The following is a 15,863-nucleotide window of genomic DNA, read 5'->3' on the forward strand; positions in this document are numbered from 1 at the left end:
ATCTCAATGTGTCTATTCAGATTCTCTCTGTCTTGTTTCAGCTCTGCCTTTAATCTGTTAAGATCTGGATGGTCCAACTCAAACTTCTGCTTCCATTGATTTACCATGTCTTGTTTTTTGACAAGCAAGTCTGACAGTATTTTCATCAGACTTTTCTTGTCTCTCTCTAACAGCTCAATGTAACAAGCCATGTTGTCGTTCTGTACATCTAGAGCTGCAAGCTTTTCTTCCAATTCAGTGTGCAATCTTATTGCATCTTCATTGTTTTGGGCCATTCTGAAGATTTTGTTTTTCACGTCTTCGGTCATTCTTTCATTCAACTGTTGAAGTCTTTCCCTCAGAGTCTTCATTGATTTCATTGTATTCAAGAGTTGATCTTCTCTTATTTTCAGCTCTGACCTTTCTCCTTCCATTCTGTCTTTTTCGTTCTCCAGCTTTTGTCTGTCCATGTCAGTAATACTCTTGATCTGATTGAGTTCTTCTCTCTCTCCACTGATAGTCATCATGGAAGCTTCAACCTCTTCTTCCTTCTTGTTGAGATCTTTTCTCAAAACTTCCAATTCCTGTCTTTCTGCCAGTAGATTTGTCTTAATGGTCTCCAGCTCTTCTATTTGTCTTTTGAACACTTCTTCCTTGAGTACTTGTTCTTCCTGTTTTAAGACAATCTTTTTCATGATTATCTCAAGTCTGTCTCTTGATGTTTGAAACTCAAGGGTTAGATGTTTAATGTTGTTTTTCTCTCTGTTTATCACTTCTAACTGGCTGTCTGTATGTTGTTTCTTCATTTGTAGGTCAGACTTTGTGACTTCCATTTTGTCTTTTTCCTCTTTTATATCTTGTATCAATAGTTTTAACATGTCACTTTGTTTAAGCATGACAGACCTCATCAGTTCAAGGTCCAGTTCGTCTTTGTTCATCATCTCAATGTGTCTATTCAGATTCTCTCTGTCTTGTTTAAGCTCTGCCTTTAATCTGTTAAGATCTGGATGGTCCAACTCAAACTTCTGCTTCCATTGATTTTCCATGTCTTCTCTTTGGACGAGCAAGTCTGACAGTAATTTCATCAGACTTTTCTTGTCTCTCTCTAACAGCTCAGTGTAACAAGTCATGTTGTTTTTCTGTACATCTAGAGCTGCAAGCTTTTCTTCCAATTCAGTGTGCAATCTTATTGCATCTTCATTTTTTTTTTCTATTCTGAAGATTTTGTTTTTCACGTCTTCGGTCATCATTTCATTCAACTGTTGAAGTCTTTCCCTCAGAGTCTTAATTGATGACATTGTATTCAAGAGTTGATCTTCTCTTATTTTCAGCTCTGACCTTTCTCCTTCCATTCTGTCTTCTTCGTTCTCCAGCTTTTGTCTGTCCATGTCAGTAATACTCTTGATCTGATTGAGTTCTAATCTCTCTCCACTGATGGTCATCATGGAAGCTTCAACCTCTTCTTCCTTCTTGTTGAGATCTTTTCTCAAAACTTTCAGTTCCTGTCTCTCTGCCAGTAGATTTGTCTTACTGGTCTCCAGCTCTTCTTTTTGTCTTTTGAACTCTTCTTCCTTAAATACTTGTTCTGCCTGTTTTAAGACAATCTTTTTCATGATTATCTCAAGTCTGTCTCTTGATGTTTGAAACTCAAGGGTTAGATGTTTAATGTGGTTTTTCTCTCTGTTTATCACTTCAAACTGGCTGTCTGTATGTTGTTTCTTCATTTGTAGGTCAGACTTTGTGACTTCCATTTTGTCTTTTTCCTCTTTTATATCTTGTATCAAATGTTTTAACATGTCACTTTGTTTTAGCATGACAGAACTCATCAGTTCAAGGTCCAGTTTGTCTTTGTTCATCATTTCAATGTGTCTATTCAGATTCTCTCTATCTTGTTTCAGCTCTGCCCTTAATCTGTTAAGATCTGGATGGTCCAACTCAAACTTCTGCTTCCATTGATTATCCATGTTTTCTCTTTGGACAAGCAAGTCTGACAGTATTTTCATCAGACTTTTCTTGTCTCTCTCTAACAGCTCAGTGTAACAAGCCATGTTGTCTTTCTGTACATCTAGAGCTGCAAGCTTTTCTTCCAATTCAGTGTGCAATCTTATTGCATCTTCATTGTTTTTTTCTATTCTGAAGATTTTGTTTTTCACGTCTTCGGTCATCATTTCATTCAACTGTTGAAGTCTTTCCCTCATAGTCTTCATTGATGTCATTGTATTCAAGAGTTGATCTTCTCTTATTTTCAGTTCTGACCTTTCTCCTTCCATTCTGTCTTTTTCGTTCTCCAGCTTTTGTCTGTCCATGTCAGTAATACTCTTGATCTGATTGAGTTCTAATCTCTCTCCACTGATGGTCATCATGGAAGCTTCAACCTCTTCTTCCTTCTTGTTGAGATCTTTTCTCAAAACTTTCAGTTCCTGTCTTTCTGCCAGTAGATTTGTCTTACTGGTCTCCAGCTCTTCTTTTTGTCTTTTGAACTCTTCTTCCTTAAATACTTGTTCTGCCTGTTTTAAGACAATCTTTTTCATGGTTATCTCAAGTCTCTCTCTTGATGTTTGAAACTCAAGGGTTAGATGTTTAATGTGGTTTTTCTCTCTGTTTATCACTTCAAACTGGCTGTCTGTATGTTGTTTCTTCATTTGTAGGTCAGACTTTGTGACTTCCATTTTGTCTTTTTCCTCTTTTATATCTTGTATCAAATGTTTTAACATGTCACTTTGTTTTAGCATGACAGAACTCATCAGTTCAAGGTCCAGTTTGTCTTTGTTCATCATTTCAATGTGTCTATTCAGATTCTCTCTGTCTTGTTTCAGCTCTGCCCTTAATCTGTTAAGATCTGGATGGTCCAACTCAAACTTCTGCTTCCATTGATTATCCATGTTTTCTCTTTTGACAAGCAAGTCTGACAGTATTTTCATCAGACTTTTCTTGTCTCTCTCTAACAGCTCAGTGTAACAAGCCATGTTGTCTTTCTGTACATCTAGAGCTGCAAGCTTTTCTTCCAATTCAGTGTGCAATCTTATTGCATCTTCATTGTTTTTTTCTATTCTGAAGATTTTGTTTTTCACGTCTTCGGTCATCATTTCATTCAACTGTTGAAGTCTTTCCCTCATAGTCTTCATTGATGTCATTGTATTCAAGAGTTGATCTTCTCTTATTTTCAGTTCTGACCTTTCTCCTTCCATTCTGTCTTTTTCGTTCTCCAGCTTTTGTCTGTCCATGTCAGTAATACTCTTGATCTGATTGAGTTCTTCTCTCTCTCCACTGATGGTCATCATGGAAGCTTCAACCTCTTCTTCCTTCTTGTTGAGATCTTTTCTCAAAACTTCCAGTTCCTGTCTTTCTGCCAGTAGATTTGTCTTACTGGTCTCCAGCTCTTCTACTTGTCTTTTGAACTCTTCTTCCTTGAGTACTTGTTCTTCTTGTTTTAAGACAATCTTTTTCATGATTATCTCAAGTCTGTCTCTTGATGTTTGAAACTCAAGGGTTAGATGTTTAATGTTGTTTTTCTCTCTGTTTATCACTTCAAACTGGCTGTCTGTATGTTGTTTCTTCATTTGTAGGTCAGACTTTGTGACTTCCATTTTGTCTTTTTCCTCTTTTATATCTTGTATCAATTGTTTTAACATGTCACTTTGTTTTAGCATGACAGACCTCATCAGTTCAAGGTCGAGTTTGTCTTTGTTCACCATCTCAATGTGTCTATTCAGATTCTCCCTATCTTGTTTCAGCTCTGCCTTTAATCTGTTAAGATCTGGATGGTCCAACTCAAACTTCTGCTTCCATTGATTTTCCATGTCTTCTTTTTTGACAAGCAAGTCTGACAGTATTGTCATCAGACTTTTCTTGTCTCTCTCTAACAGCTCAGTGTAACAAGCCATGTTGTCTTTCTGTACATCTAGAGCTGCAAGCTTTTCTTCCAGTTCAGTGTGCAGACTTATTGCATCTTTATTGTTTTGTTCCATTCTGAAGATTTTGTTTTTCACGTCTTCGGTCATTCTTTCATTCAACTGTTGAAGTCTTTCCCTCAGAGTCTTTATTGATTTCATTGTATTCAAGAGTTGATCTTCTCTTATTTTCAGCTCTGACCTTTCTCCTTCCATTCTGTCTTTTTCGTTCTCCAGCTTTTGTCTGTCCATTTCAGTAATACTCTTGATCTGATTGAGTTCTAATCTCTCTCCACTGATGGTCATCATGGAAGCTTCAACCTCTTCTTCCTTCTTGTTGAGATCTTTTCTCAAAACTTCCAGTTCCTGTCTTTCTGCCAGTAGATTTGTCTTACTGGTCTCCAGCTCTTCTATTTGTCTTTTGAACTCTTCTTCCTTAAATACTTGTTCTTCCTTTTCTAAGACAATCTTTTTCATGATTATCTCAAGTCTGTCTCTTGATGTTTGAAACTCAAGGGTTAGATGTTCAATGTTGTTTTTCTCTCTGCTTATCACTTCAAATTGGCTGTCTGTATGTTGTTTCTTCATTTGTAGGTCAGACTTTGTGACTTCCATTTTGTCTTTTTCCTCTTTTATATCTTGTATCAATTGTTTTAACATGTCACTTTGTTTTAGCATGACAGACCTCATCAGTTCAAGGTCCAGTTTGTCTTTGTTCATCATCTCAATGTGTCTATTCAGATTCTCTCTGTCTTGTTTCAGCTCTGCCTTTAATCTGTTAAGATCTGGATGGTCCAACTCAAACTTCTGCTTCCATTGATTTACCATGTCTTCATTTTTGACAAGCAAGTCTGACAGTAATTTCATCAGACTTTTCTTGTCTCTCTCTAACAGCTCAATGTAACAAGCCATGTTGTCGTTCTGTACATCTAGAGCTGCAAGCTTTTCTTCCAATTCAGTGTGCAATCTTATTGCATCTTCATTGTTTTGGGCCATTCTGAAGATTTTGTTTTTCACGTCTTCGGTCATTCTTTCATTCAACTGTTGAAGTCTTTCCCTCAGAGTCTTCATTGATTTCATTGTATTCAAGAGTTGATCTTCTCTTATTTTCAGCCCTGACCTTTCTCCTTCCATTCTGTCTTTTTCGTTCTCCAGCTTTTGTCTGTCCATGTCAGTAATACTCTTGATCTGATTGAGTTCTTCTCTCTCTCCACTGATAGTCATCATGGAAGCTTCAACCTCTTCTTCCTTCTTGTTGAGATCTTTTCTCAAAACTTCCAATTCCTGTCTTTCTGCCAGTAGATTTGTCTTAATGGTCTCCAGCTCTTCTATTTGTCTTTTGAACACTTCTTCCTTGAGTACTTGTTCTTCCTGTTTTAAGACAATCTTTTTCATGATTATCTCAAGTCTGTCTCTTGATGTTTGAAACTCAAGGGTTAGATGTTTAATGTTGTTTTTCTCTCTGTTTATCACTTCCAACTGGCTGTCTGTATGTTGTTTCTTCATTTGTAGGTCAGACTTTGTGACTTCCATTTTGTCTTTTTCCTCTTTTATATCTTGTATCAATTGTTTTAACATGTCACTTTGTTTTAGCATGACAGACCTCATCAGTTCAAGGTCGAGTTTGTCTTTGTTCACCATCTCAATGTGTCTATTCAGATTCTCCCTATCTTGTTTCAGCTCTGCCTTTAATCTGTTAAGATCTGGATGGTCCAACTCAAACTTCTGCTTCCATTGATTTTCCATGTCTTCTTTTTTGACAAGCAAGTCTGACAGTATTGTCATCAGACTTTTCTTGTCTCTCTCTAACAGCTCAGTGTAACAAGCCATGTTGTCTTTCTGTACATCTAGATCTGCAAGCTTTTCTTCCAATTCAGTGTGCAATCTTATTGCATCTTCATTGTTTTGTTCCATTCTGAAGATTTTGTTTTTCACGTCTTCGGTCATCATTTCATTCAACTGTTGAAGTCTTTCCCTTATAGTCTTCATTGATGTCATTGTATTCAAGAGTTGATCTTCTCTTATTTTCAGTTCTGACCTTTCTCCTTCCATTCTGTCTTTTTCGTTCTCCAGCTTTTGTCTGTCCATGTCAGTAATACTCTTGATCTGATTGAGTTCTTCTCTCTCTCCACTGATGGTCATCATGGAAGCTTCAACCTCTTCTTCCTTCTTGTTGAGATCTTTTCTCAAAACTTCCAGTTCCTGTCTTTCTGCCAGTAGATTTGTCTTACTGGTCTCCAGCTCTTCTATTTGTCTTCTGAACTCTTCTTCCTTGAGTACTTGTTCTTCTTGTTTTAAGACAATCTTTTTCATGATTATCTCAAGTCTGTCTCTTGATGTTTGAAACTCAAGGGTTAGATGTTTAATGTTGTTTTTCTCTCTGTTTATCACTTCAAACTGGCTGTCTGTATGTTGTTTCTTCATTTGTAGGTCAGACTTTGTGACTTCCATTTTGTCTTTTTCCTCTTTTATATCTTGTATCAATTGTTTTAACATGTCACTTTTTTTTAGCATGACAGACCTCATCAGTTCAAGGTCGAGTTTGTCTTTGTTCACCATCTCAATGTGTCTATTCAGATTCTCCCTATCTTGTTTCAGCTCTGCCTTTAATCTGTTAAGATCTGGATGGTCCAACTCAAACTTCTGCTTCGATTGATTTTCCATGTCTTCTTTTTTGACAAGCAAGTCTGACAGTATTTTCATCAGACTTTTCTTGTGTCTCTCTAACAGCTCAATGTAACAAGCCATGTTGTCGTTCTGTACATCTAGAGCTGCAAGCTTTTCTTCCAATTCAGTGTGCAATCTTATTGCATCTTCATTGTTTTGGGCCATTCTGAAGATTTTGTTTTTCACGTCTTCGGTCATTCTTTCATTCAACTGTTGAAGTCTTTCCCTCAGAGTCTTCATTGATTTCATTGTATTCAAGAGTTGATCTTCTCTTATTTTCAGCCCTGACCTTTCTCCTTCCATTCTGTCTTTTTCGTTCTCCAGCTTTTGTCTGTCCATGTCAGTAATACTCTTGATCTGATTGAGTTCTTCTCTCTCTCCACTGATAGTCATCATGGAAGCTTCAACCTCTTCTTCCTTCTTGTTGAGATCTTTTCTCAAAACTTCCAATTCCTGTCTTTCTGCCAGTAGATTTGTCTTAATGGTCTCCAGCTCTTCTATTTGTCTTTTGAACACTTCTTCCTTGAGTACTTGTTCTTCCTGTTTTAAGACAATCTTTTTCATGATTATCTCAAGTCTGTCTCTTGATGTTTGAAACTCAAGGGTTAGATGTTTAATGTTGTTTTTCTCTCTGTTTATCACTTCCAACTGGCTGTCTGTATGTTGTTTCTTCATTTGTAGGTCAGACTTTGTGACTTCCATTTTGTCTTTTTCCTCTTTTATATCTTGTATCAATTGTTTTAACATGTCACTTTGTTTTAGCATGACAGACCTCATCAGTTCAAGGTCGAGTTTGTCTTTGTTCACCATCTCAATGTGTCTATTCAGATTCTCCCTATCTTGTTTCAGCTCTGCCTTTAATCTGTTAAGATCTGGATGGTCCAACTCAAACTTCTGCTTCGATTGATTTTCCATGTCTTCTTTTTTGACAAGCAAGTCTGACAGTATTTTCATCAGACTTTTCTTGTCTCTCTCTAACAGCTCAATGTAACAAGCCATGTTGTCGTTCTGTACATCTAGAGCTGCAAGCTTTTCTTCCAATTCAGTGTGCAATCTTATTGCATCTTCATTGTTTTGGGCCATTCTGAAGATTTTGTTTTTCACGTCTTCGGTCATTCTTTCATTCAACTGTTGAAGTCTTTCCCTCAGAGTCTTCATTGATTTCATTGTATTCAAGAGTTGATCTTCTCTTATTTTCAGCCCTGACCTTTCTCCTTCCATTCTGTCTTTTTCGTTCTCCAGCTTTTGTCTGTCCATGTCAGTAATACTCTTGATCTGATTGAGTTCTTCTCTCTCTCCACTGATAGTCATCATGGAAGCTTCAACCTCTTCTTCCTTCTTGTTGAGATCTTTTCTCAAAACTTCCAATTCCTGTCTTTCTGCCAGTAGATTTGTCTTAATGGTCTCCAGCTCTTCTATTTGTCTTTTGAACACTTCTTCCTTGAGTACTTGTTCTTCCTGTTTTAAGACAATCTTTTTCATGATTATCTCAAGTCTGTCTCTTGATGTTTGAAACTCAAGGGTTAGATGTTTAATGTTGTTTTTCTCTCTGTTTATCACTTCCAACTGGCTGTCTGTATGTTGTTTCTTCATTTGTAGGTCAGACTTTGTGACTTCCATTTTGACTTTTTCCTCTTTTATATCTTGTATCAATTGTTTTAACATGTCACTTTGTTTTAGCATGACAGACCTCATCAGTTCAAGGTCGAGTTTGTCTTTGTTCACCATCTCAATGTGTCTATTCAGATTCTCCCTATCTTGTTTCAGCTCTGCCTTTAATCTGTTAAGATCTGGATGGTCCAACTCAAACTTCTGCTTCCATTGATTTTCCATGTCTTCTTTTTTGACAAGCAAGTCTGACAGTATTGTCATCAGACTTTTCTTGTCTCTCTCTAACAGCTCAGTGTAACAAGCCATGTTGTCTTTCTGTACATCTAGATCTGCAAGCTTTTCTTCCAATTCAGTGTGCAATCTTATTGCATCTTCATTGTTTTGTTCCATTCTGAAGATTTTGTTTTTCACGTCTTCGGTCATTCTTTCATTCAACTGTTGAAGTCTTTCCCTCAGAGTCTTTATTGATTTCATTGTATTCAAGAGTTGATCTTCTCTTATTTTCAGCTCTGACCTTTCTCCTTCCATTCTGTCTTTTTCGTTCTCCAGCTTTTGTCTGTCCATTTCAGTAATACTCTTGATCTGATTGAGTTCTAATCTCTCTCCACTGATGGTCATCATGGAAGCTTCAACCTCTTCTTCCTTCTTGTTGAGATCTTTTCTCAAAACTTCCAGTTCCTGTCTTTCTGCCAGTAGATTTGTCTTACTGGTCTCCAGCTCTTCTATTTGTCTTTTGAACTCTTCTTCCTTAAATACTTGTTCTTCCTTTTTTAAGACAATCTTTTTCATGATTATCTCAAGTCTGTCTCTTGATGTTTGAAACTCAAGGGTTAGATGTTCAATGTTGTTTTTCTCTCTGTTTATCACTTCAAACTGGCTGTCTGTATGTTGGTTCTTCATTTGTAGGTCAGACTTTATGACTTCCATTTTGTCTTTTTCCTCTTTTATATCTTGTATCAATTGTTTTAACATGTCACTTTGTTTTAGCATGACAGACCTCATCAGTTCAAGGTCCAGTTTGTCTTTGTTCATCATCTCAATGTGTCTATTCAGATTCTCTCTGTCTTGTTTCAGCTCTGCCTTTAATCTGTTAAGATCTGGATGGTCCAACTCAAACTTCTGCTTCCATTGATTTACCATGTCTTCTTTTTTGACAAGCAAGTCTGACAGTATTTTCATCAGACTTTTCTTGTCTCTCTCTAACAGCTCAATGTAACAAGCCATGTTGTCGTTCTGTACATCTAGAGCTGCAAGCTTTTCTTCCAATTCAGTGTGCAATCTTATTGCATCTTCATTGTTTTGGGCCATTCTGAAGATTTTGTTTTTCACGTCTTCGGTCATTCTTCCATTCAACTGTTGAAGTCTTTCCCTCAGAGTCTTCATTGATTTCATTGTATTCAAGAGTTGATCTTCTCTTATTTTCAGCCCTGACCTTTCTCCTTCCATTCTGTCTTTTTCGTTCTCCAGCTTTTGTCTGTCCATGTCAGTAATACTCTTGATCTGATTGAGTTCTTCTCTCTCTCCACTGATAGTCATCATGGAAGCTTCAACCTCTTCTTCCTTCTTGTTGAGATCTTTTCTCAAAACTTCCAGTTCCTGTCTTTCTGCCAGTAGATTTGTCTTAATGGTCTCCAGCTCTTCTATTTGTCTTTTGAACACTTCTTCCTTGAGTACTTGTTCTTCCTGTTTTAAGACCATTTTTTTCATGATTATCTCAAGTCTGTCTCTTGATGTTTGAAACTCAAGGGTTAGATGTTTAATGTTGTTTTTCTCTCTGTTTATCACTTCCAACTGGCTGTCTGTATGTTGTTTCTTCATTTGTAGGTCAGACTTTGTGACTTCCATTTTGTCTTTTTCCTCTTTTATATCTTGTATCAATTGTTTTAACATGTCACTTTGTTTTAGCATGACAGACCTCATCAGTTCAAGGTCGAGTTTGTCTTTGTTCACCATCTCAATGTGTCTATTCAGATTCTCCCTATCTTGTTTCAGCTCTGCCTTTAATCTGTTAAGATCTGGATGGTCCAACTCAAACTTCTGCTTCCATTGATTTTCCATGTCTTCTTTTTTGACAAGCAAGTCTGACAGTATTGTCATCAGACTTTTCTTGTCTCTCTCTAACAGCTCAGTGTAACAAGCCATGTTGTCTTTCTGTACATCTAGATCTGCAAGCTTTTCTTCCAATTCAGTGTGCAATCTTATTGCATCTTCATTGTTTTGTTCCATTCTGAAGATTTTGTTTTTCACGTCTTCGGTCATTCTTTCATTCAACTGTTGAAGTCTTTCCCTCAGAGTCTTCATTGATTTCATTGTATTCAAGAGTTGATCTTCTCTTATTTTCAGCTCTGACCTTTCTCCTTCCATTCTGTCTCTTTCGTTCTCCATCTTTTGTCTGTCCATGTCAGTAATACTCTTGATCTGATTGAGTTCTTCTCTCTCTCCACTGATAGTCATCATGGAAGCTTCAACCTCTTCTTCCTTCTTGTTGAGATCTTTTCTCAAAACTTCCAGTTCCTGTCTTTCTGCCAGTAGATTTGTCTTACTGGTCTCCAGCTCTTCCATTTGTCTTTTGAACTCTTCTTCCTTGAGTACTTGTTCTTCCTGTTTTAAGACAATCTTTTTCATGATTATCTCAAGTCTGTCTCTTGATGTTTGAAACTCAAGGGTTAGATGTTTAATGTTGTTTTTCTCTCTGTTTATCACTTCAAACTGGCTGTCTGTATGTTGTTTCTTCATTTGTAGGTCAGACTTTGTGACTTCCATTTTGTCTTTTTCCTCTTTTATATCTTGTATCAATTGTTTTAACATGTCACTTTGTTTTAGCATGACAGACCTTATCAGTTCAAGGTCCAGTTCGTCTTTGTTCACCATCTCAATGTGTCTATTCAGATTCTCCCTATCTTGTTTCAGCTCTGCCTTTAATCTGTTAAGATCTGGATGGTCCAACTCAAACTTCTGCTTCCATTGATTTTCCATGTCTTCTTTTTTGACAAGCAAGTCTGACAGTATTGTCATCAGACTTTTCTTGTCTCTCTCTAACAGCTCAGTGTAACAAGCCATGTTGTCTTTCTGTACATCTAGATCTGCAAGCTTTTCTTCCAATTCAGTGTGCAATCTTATTGCATCTTCATTGTTTTGTTCCATTCTGAAGATTTTGTTTTTCACGTCTTCGGTCATTCTTTCATTCAACTGTTGAAGTCTTTCCCTCAGAGTCTTCATTGATTTCATTGTATTCAAGAGTTGATCTTCTCTTATTTTCAGCTCTGACCTTTCTCCTTCCATTCTGTCTTTTTCGTTCTCCATCTTTTGTCTGTCCATGTCAGTAATACTCTTGATCTGATTGAGTTCTTCTCTCTCTCCACTGATAGTCATCATGGAAGCTTCAACCTCTTCTTCCTTCTTGTTGAGATCTTTTCTCAAAACTTCCAGTTCCTGTCTTTCTGCCAGTAGATTTGTCTTACTGGTCTCCAGCTCTTCCATTTGTCTTTTGAACTCTTCTTCCTTGAGTACTTGTTCTTCCTGTTTTAAGACAATCTTTTTCATGATTATCTCAAGTCTGTCTCTTGATGTTTGAAACTCAAGGGTTAGATGTTTAATGTTGTTTTTCTCTCTGTTTATCACTTCAAACTGGCTGTCTGTATGTTGTTTCTTCATTTGTAGGTCAGACTTTGTGACTTCCATTTTGTCTTTTTCCTCTTTTATATCTTGTATCAATTGTTTTAACATGTCACTTTGTTTTAGCATGACAGACCTTATCAGTTCAAGGTCCAGTTCGTCTTTGTTCATCGTCTCAATGTGTCTATTCAGATTTTCTCTGTCTTGTTTCAGCTCTGCCTTTAATCTGTAAAGATCTGGATGGTCCAACTCAAACTTCTGCTTCCATTGATTTTCCATGTCTTCTTTTTTGACAAGCAAGTCTGACAGTATTTTCATCAGACTTTTCTTGTCTCTCTCTAACAGCTCAATGTAACAAGCCATGTTGTCTTTCTGTACATCTAGATCTGCAAGCTTTTCTTCCAATTCAGTGTGCAATCTTATTGCATCTTCATTGTTTTGTTCCATTCTGAAGATTTTGTTTTTCACGTCTTCGGTCATTCTTTCATTCAACTGTTGAAGTCTTTCCCTCAGAGTCTTCATTGATTTCACTGTATTCAAGAGTTGATCTTCTCTTATTTTCAGCCCTGACCTTTCTCCTTCCATTCTGTCTTTTCCGTTCTCCATCTTTTGTCTGTCCATGTCAGTAATACTCTTGATCTGATTGAGTTCTTCTCTCTCTCCACTGATAGTCATCATGGAAGCTTCAACCTCTTCTTCCTTCTTGTTGAGATCTTTTCTCAAAACTTCCAGTTCCTGTCTTTCTGCCAGTAGATTTGTCTTACTGGTCTCCAGCTCTTCCATTTGTCTTTTGAACTCTTCTTCCTTGAGTACTTGTTCTTCCTGTTTTAAGACAATCTTTTTCATGATTATCTCAAGTCTGTCTCTTGATGTTTGAAACTCAAGGGTTAGATGTTTAATGTTGTTTTTCTCTCTGTTTATCACTTCAAACTGGATGTCTGTATGTTGTTTATTCATTTGTAGGTCAGACTTTGTGACTTCCATTTTGTCTTTTTCCTCTTTTATATCTTGTATCAATTGTTTTAACATGTCACTTTGTTTTAGCATGACAGACCTCATCAGTTCAAGGTCCAGTTTGTCTTTGTTCATCATCTCAATGTGTCTATTCAGATTCTCTCTGTCTTGTTTCAGCTCTGCCTTTAATCTGTTAAGATCTGGATGGTCCAACTCAAATTTCTGCTTCCATTGATTTTCCATGTCTTCTTTTTTGACAAGCAAGTCTGACAGTATTTTCATCAGACTTTTCTTGTCTCTCTCTAACAGCTCAATGTAACAAGCCATGTTGTCTTTCTGTACATCTAGAGCTGCAAGCTTTTCTTCCAATTCAGTGTGCAATCTTATTGCATCTTCATTGTTTTGGGCCATTCTGAAGATTTTGTTTTTCACGTCTTCGGTCATTCTTTCATTCAACTGTTGAAGTCTTTCCCTCAGAGTCTTCATTGATTTCATTGTATTCAAGAGTTGATCTTCTCTTATTTTCAGCTCTGACCTTTCTCCTTCCATTCTGTCTTTTTCGTTCTCCAGCTTTTGTCTGTCCATGTCAGTAATACTCTTGATCTGATTGAGTTCTTCTCTATTTCCACTGATAGTCATCATGGTAGCTTCAACCTCTTCTTCCTTCTTGTTGAGATCTTTTCTCAAAACTTCCAGTTCCTGTCTTTCTGCCAGTAGATTTGTCTTACTGATCTCCAGCTCTTCCATTTGTCTTTTGAACTCTTCTTCCTTGAGTACCTGTTCTTCCTGTTTTAAGACAATCTTTTTCATGATTATCTCAAGTCTGTCTCTTGATGTTTGAAACTCAAGGGTTAGATGTTTAATGTTGTTTTTCTCTCTGTTTATCACTTCCAACTGGCTGTCTGTATGTTGTTTCTTCATTTGTAGGTCAGACTTTGTGACTTTCATTTTGTCTTTTTCCTCTTTTATATCTTGTATCAATTGTTTTAACATGTCACTTTGTTTTAGCATGACAGACCTTATCAGTTCAAGGTCCAGTTCGTCTTTGTTCATCGTCTCAATGTGTCTATTCAGATTCTCTCTGTCTTGTTTCAGCTCTGCCTTTAATCTGTTAAGATCTGGATGGTCCAACTCAAACTTCTGCTTCCATTGATTTTCCATGTCTTCTTTTTTGACGAGCAAGTCTGACAGTAATTTCATCAGACTTTTCTTGTCTCTCTCTAACAGCTCAGTGTAACAAGTCATGTTGTTTTTCTGTACATTTAGAGCTGCACGCTTTTCTTCCAATTCAGTGTGCAGACTTATTGCATCTTTATTGTTTTGTTCCATTCTGAAGATTTTGTTTTTCACGTCTTCGGTCATTCTTTCATTCAACTGTTGAAGTCTTTCCCTCAGAAACTTCATTGATTTCATTGAATTCAAGAGTTGATCTTCTCTTATTTTCAGCTCTGACCTTTCTCCTTCCATTCTGTCTTTTTCGTTCTCCAGCTTTTGTCTATCCATGTCAGTAATACTCTTGATCTGATTGAGTTCTAATCTCTCTCCACTGATGGTCATCATGTAAGCTTCAACCTCTTCCTCCTTCTTGTTGAGATCTTTTCTCAAAACTTCCAGTTCCTGTCTTTCTGCCAGTAGATTTGTCTTACTGGTCTCCAGCTCTTCCATTTGTCTTTTGAACTCTTCTTCCTTGAGTACTTGTTCTTCTTGTTTTAAGACAATCATTTTCATGATTATCCCAAGTCTGTCTCTTGATGTTTGAAACTCAAGGGTTAGATGTTTAATGTTGTTTTTCTCTCTGTTTATCACTTCAAACTGGCTGTCTGTATGTTGTTTCTTCATTTGTAGGTCAGACTTTGTGACTTCCATTTTGTCTTTTTCCTCTTTTATATCTTGTATCAATTGTTTTAACATGTCACTTTGTTTTAGCATGACAGACCTTATCAGTTCAAGGTCCAGTTCGTCTTTGTTCATCGTCTCAATGTGTCTATTCAGATTCTCTCTGTCTTGTTTCAGCTCTGCCTTTAATCTGTTAAGATCTGGATGGTCCAACTCAAACTTCTGCTTCCATTGATTTTCCATGTCTTCTTTTTTGACAAGCAAGTCTGACAGTATTTTCATCAGACTTTTCTTGTCTCTCTCTAACAGCTCAATGTAACAAGCCATTTTGTCTTTCTGTACATCTAGAGCTGCAAGCTTTTCTTCCAATTCAGTGTGCAATCTTATTGCATCTTCATTGTTTTGGGCCATTCTGAAGATTTTGTTTTTCACGTCTTCGGTCATTCTTTCATTCAACTGTTGAAGTCTTTCCCTCAGAGTCTTCATTGATTTCATTGTATTCAAGAGTTGATCTTCTCTTATTTTCAGCCCTGACCTTTCTCCTTCCATTCTGTCTTTTCCGTTCTCCAGCTTTTGTCTGTCCATGTCAGTAATACTCTTGATCTGATTGAGTTCTTCTCTCTCTCCACTGATAGTCATCATGGAAGCTTCAACCTCTTCTTCCTTCTTGTTGAGATCTTTTCTCAAAACTTCCAGTTCCTGTCTTTCTGCCAGTAGATTTGTCTTACTGGTCTCCAGCTCTTCTATTTGTCTTTTGAACTCTTCTTCCTTGAGTACTTGTTCTTCCTGTTTTAAGACAATCTTTTTCATGATTATCTCAAGTCTGTCTCTTGATGTTTGAAACTCAAGGGTTAGATGTTTAATGTTGTTTTTCTCTCTGTTTATCACTTCCAACTGGCTGTCTGTATGTTGTTTCTTCATTTGTAGGTCAGACTTTGTGACTTCCATTTTGTCTTTTTCCTCTTTTATATCTTGTATCAAATGTTTTAACATGTCACTTTTTTTTAGCATGACAGACCTCATCAGTTCAAGGTCCAGTTTGTCTTTGTTCATTATTTCAATGTGTCTATTCAGATTCTCTCTGTCTTGTTTCAGCTCTGCTCTTAATCTGTTAAGATCTGGATGGTCCAACTCAAACTTCTGCTTCCATTGATTTTCCATGTCTTCTCTTTGGACGAGCAAGTCTGACAGTAATTTCATCAGACTTTTCTTGTCTCTGTCTAACAGCTCAGTGTAACAAGTCATGTTGTTTTTCTGTACATTTAGAGCTGCACGCTTTTCTTCCAAATCAGTGTGCAGACTTATTGCATC

At 37.0% G+C, this 15,863-nt stretch overlaps 1 protein-coding gene across 1 annotated transcript in view; it reads right to left on the reverse strand.

Moving 5' to 3' along the window:
* LOC310956355 (uncharacterized protein) overlaps nt 1-15,863 on the reverse strand; it is a gene marked incomplete at its 3' end in the record, with an annotated part of 62,249 nt that overhangs the window by 36,363 nt on the left and 10,023 nt on the right. Inside the window, exon 4 of the mRNA XM_083926552.1 lies at nt 1,318-1,611. Within this exon, the coding sequence (XP_083782678.1) occupies nt 1,318-1,611 (294 nt within the window). The remainder of the gene's footprint in view (nt 1-1,317; nt 1,612-15,863) is intronic.

The sequence above is a fragment of the Echiichthys vipera genome (genome assembly GCF_963691815.1).
Source record: "Echiichthys vipera genome assembly, chromosome: 14".
In the NCBI taxonomy this organism is placed as follows: Eukaryota; Metazoa; Chordata; class Actinopteri; order Perciformes; family Trachinidae; genus Echiichthys; species Echiichthys vipera.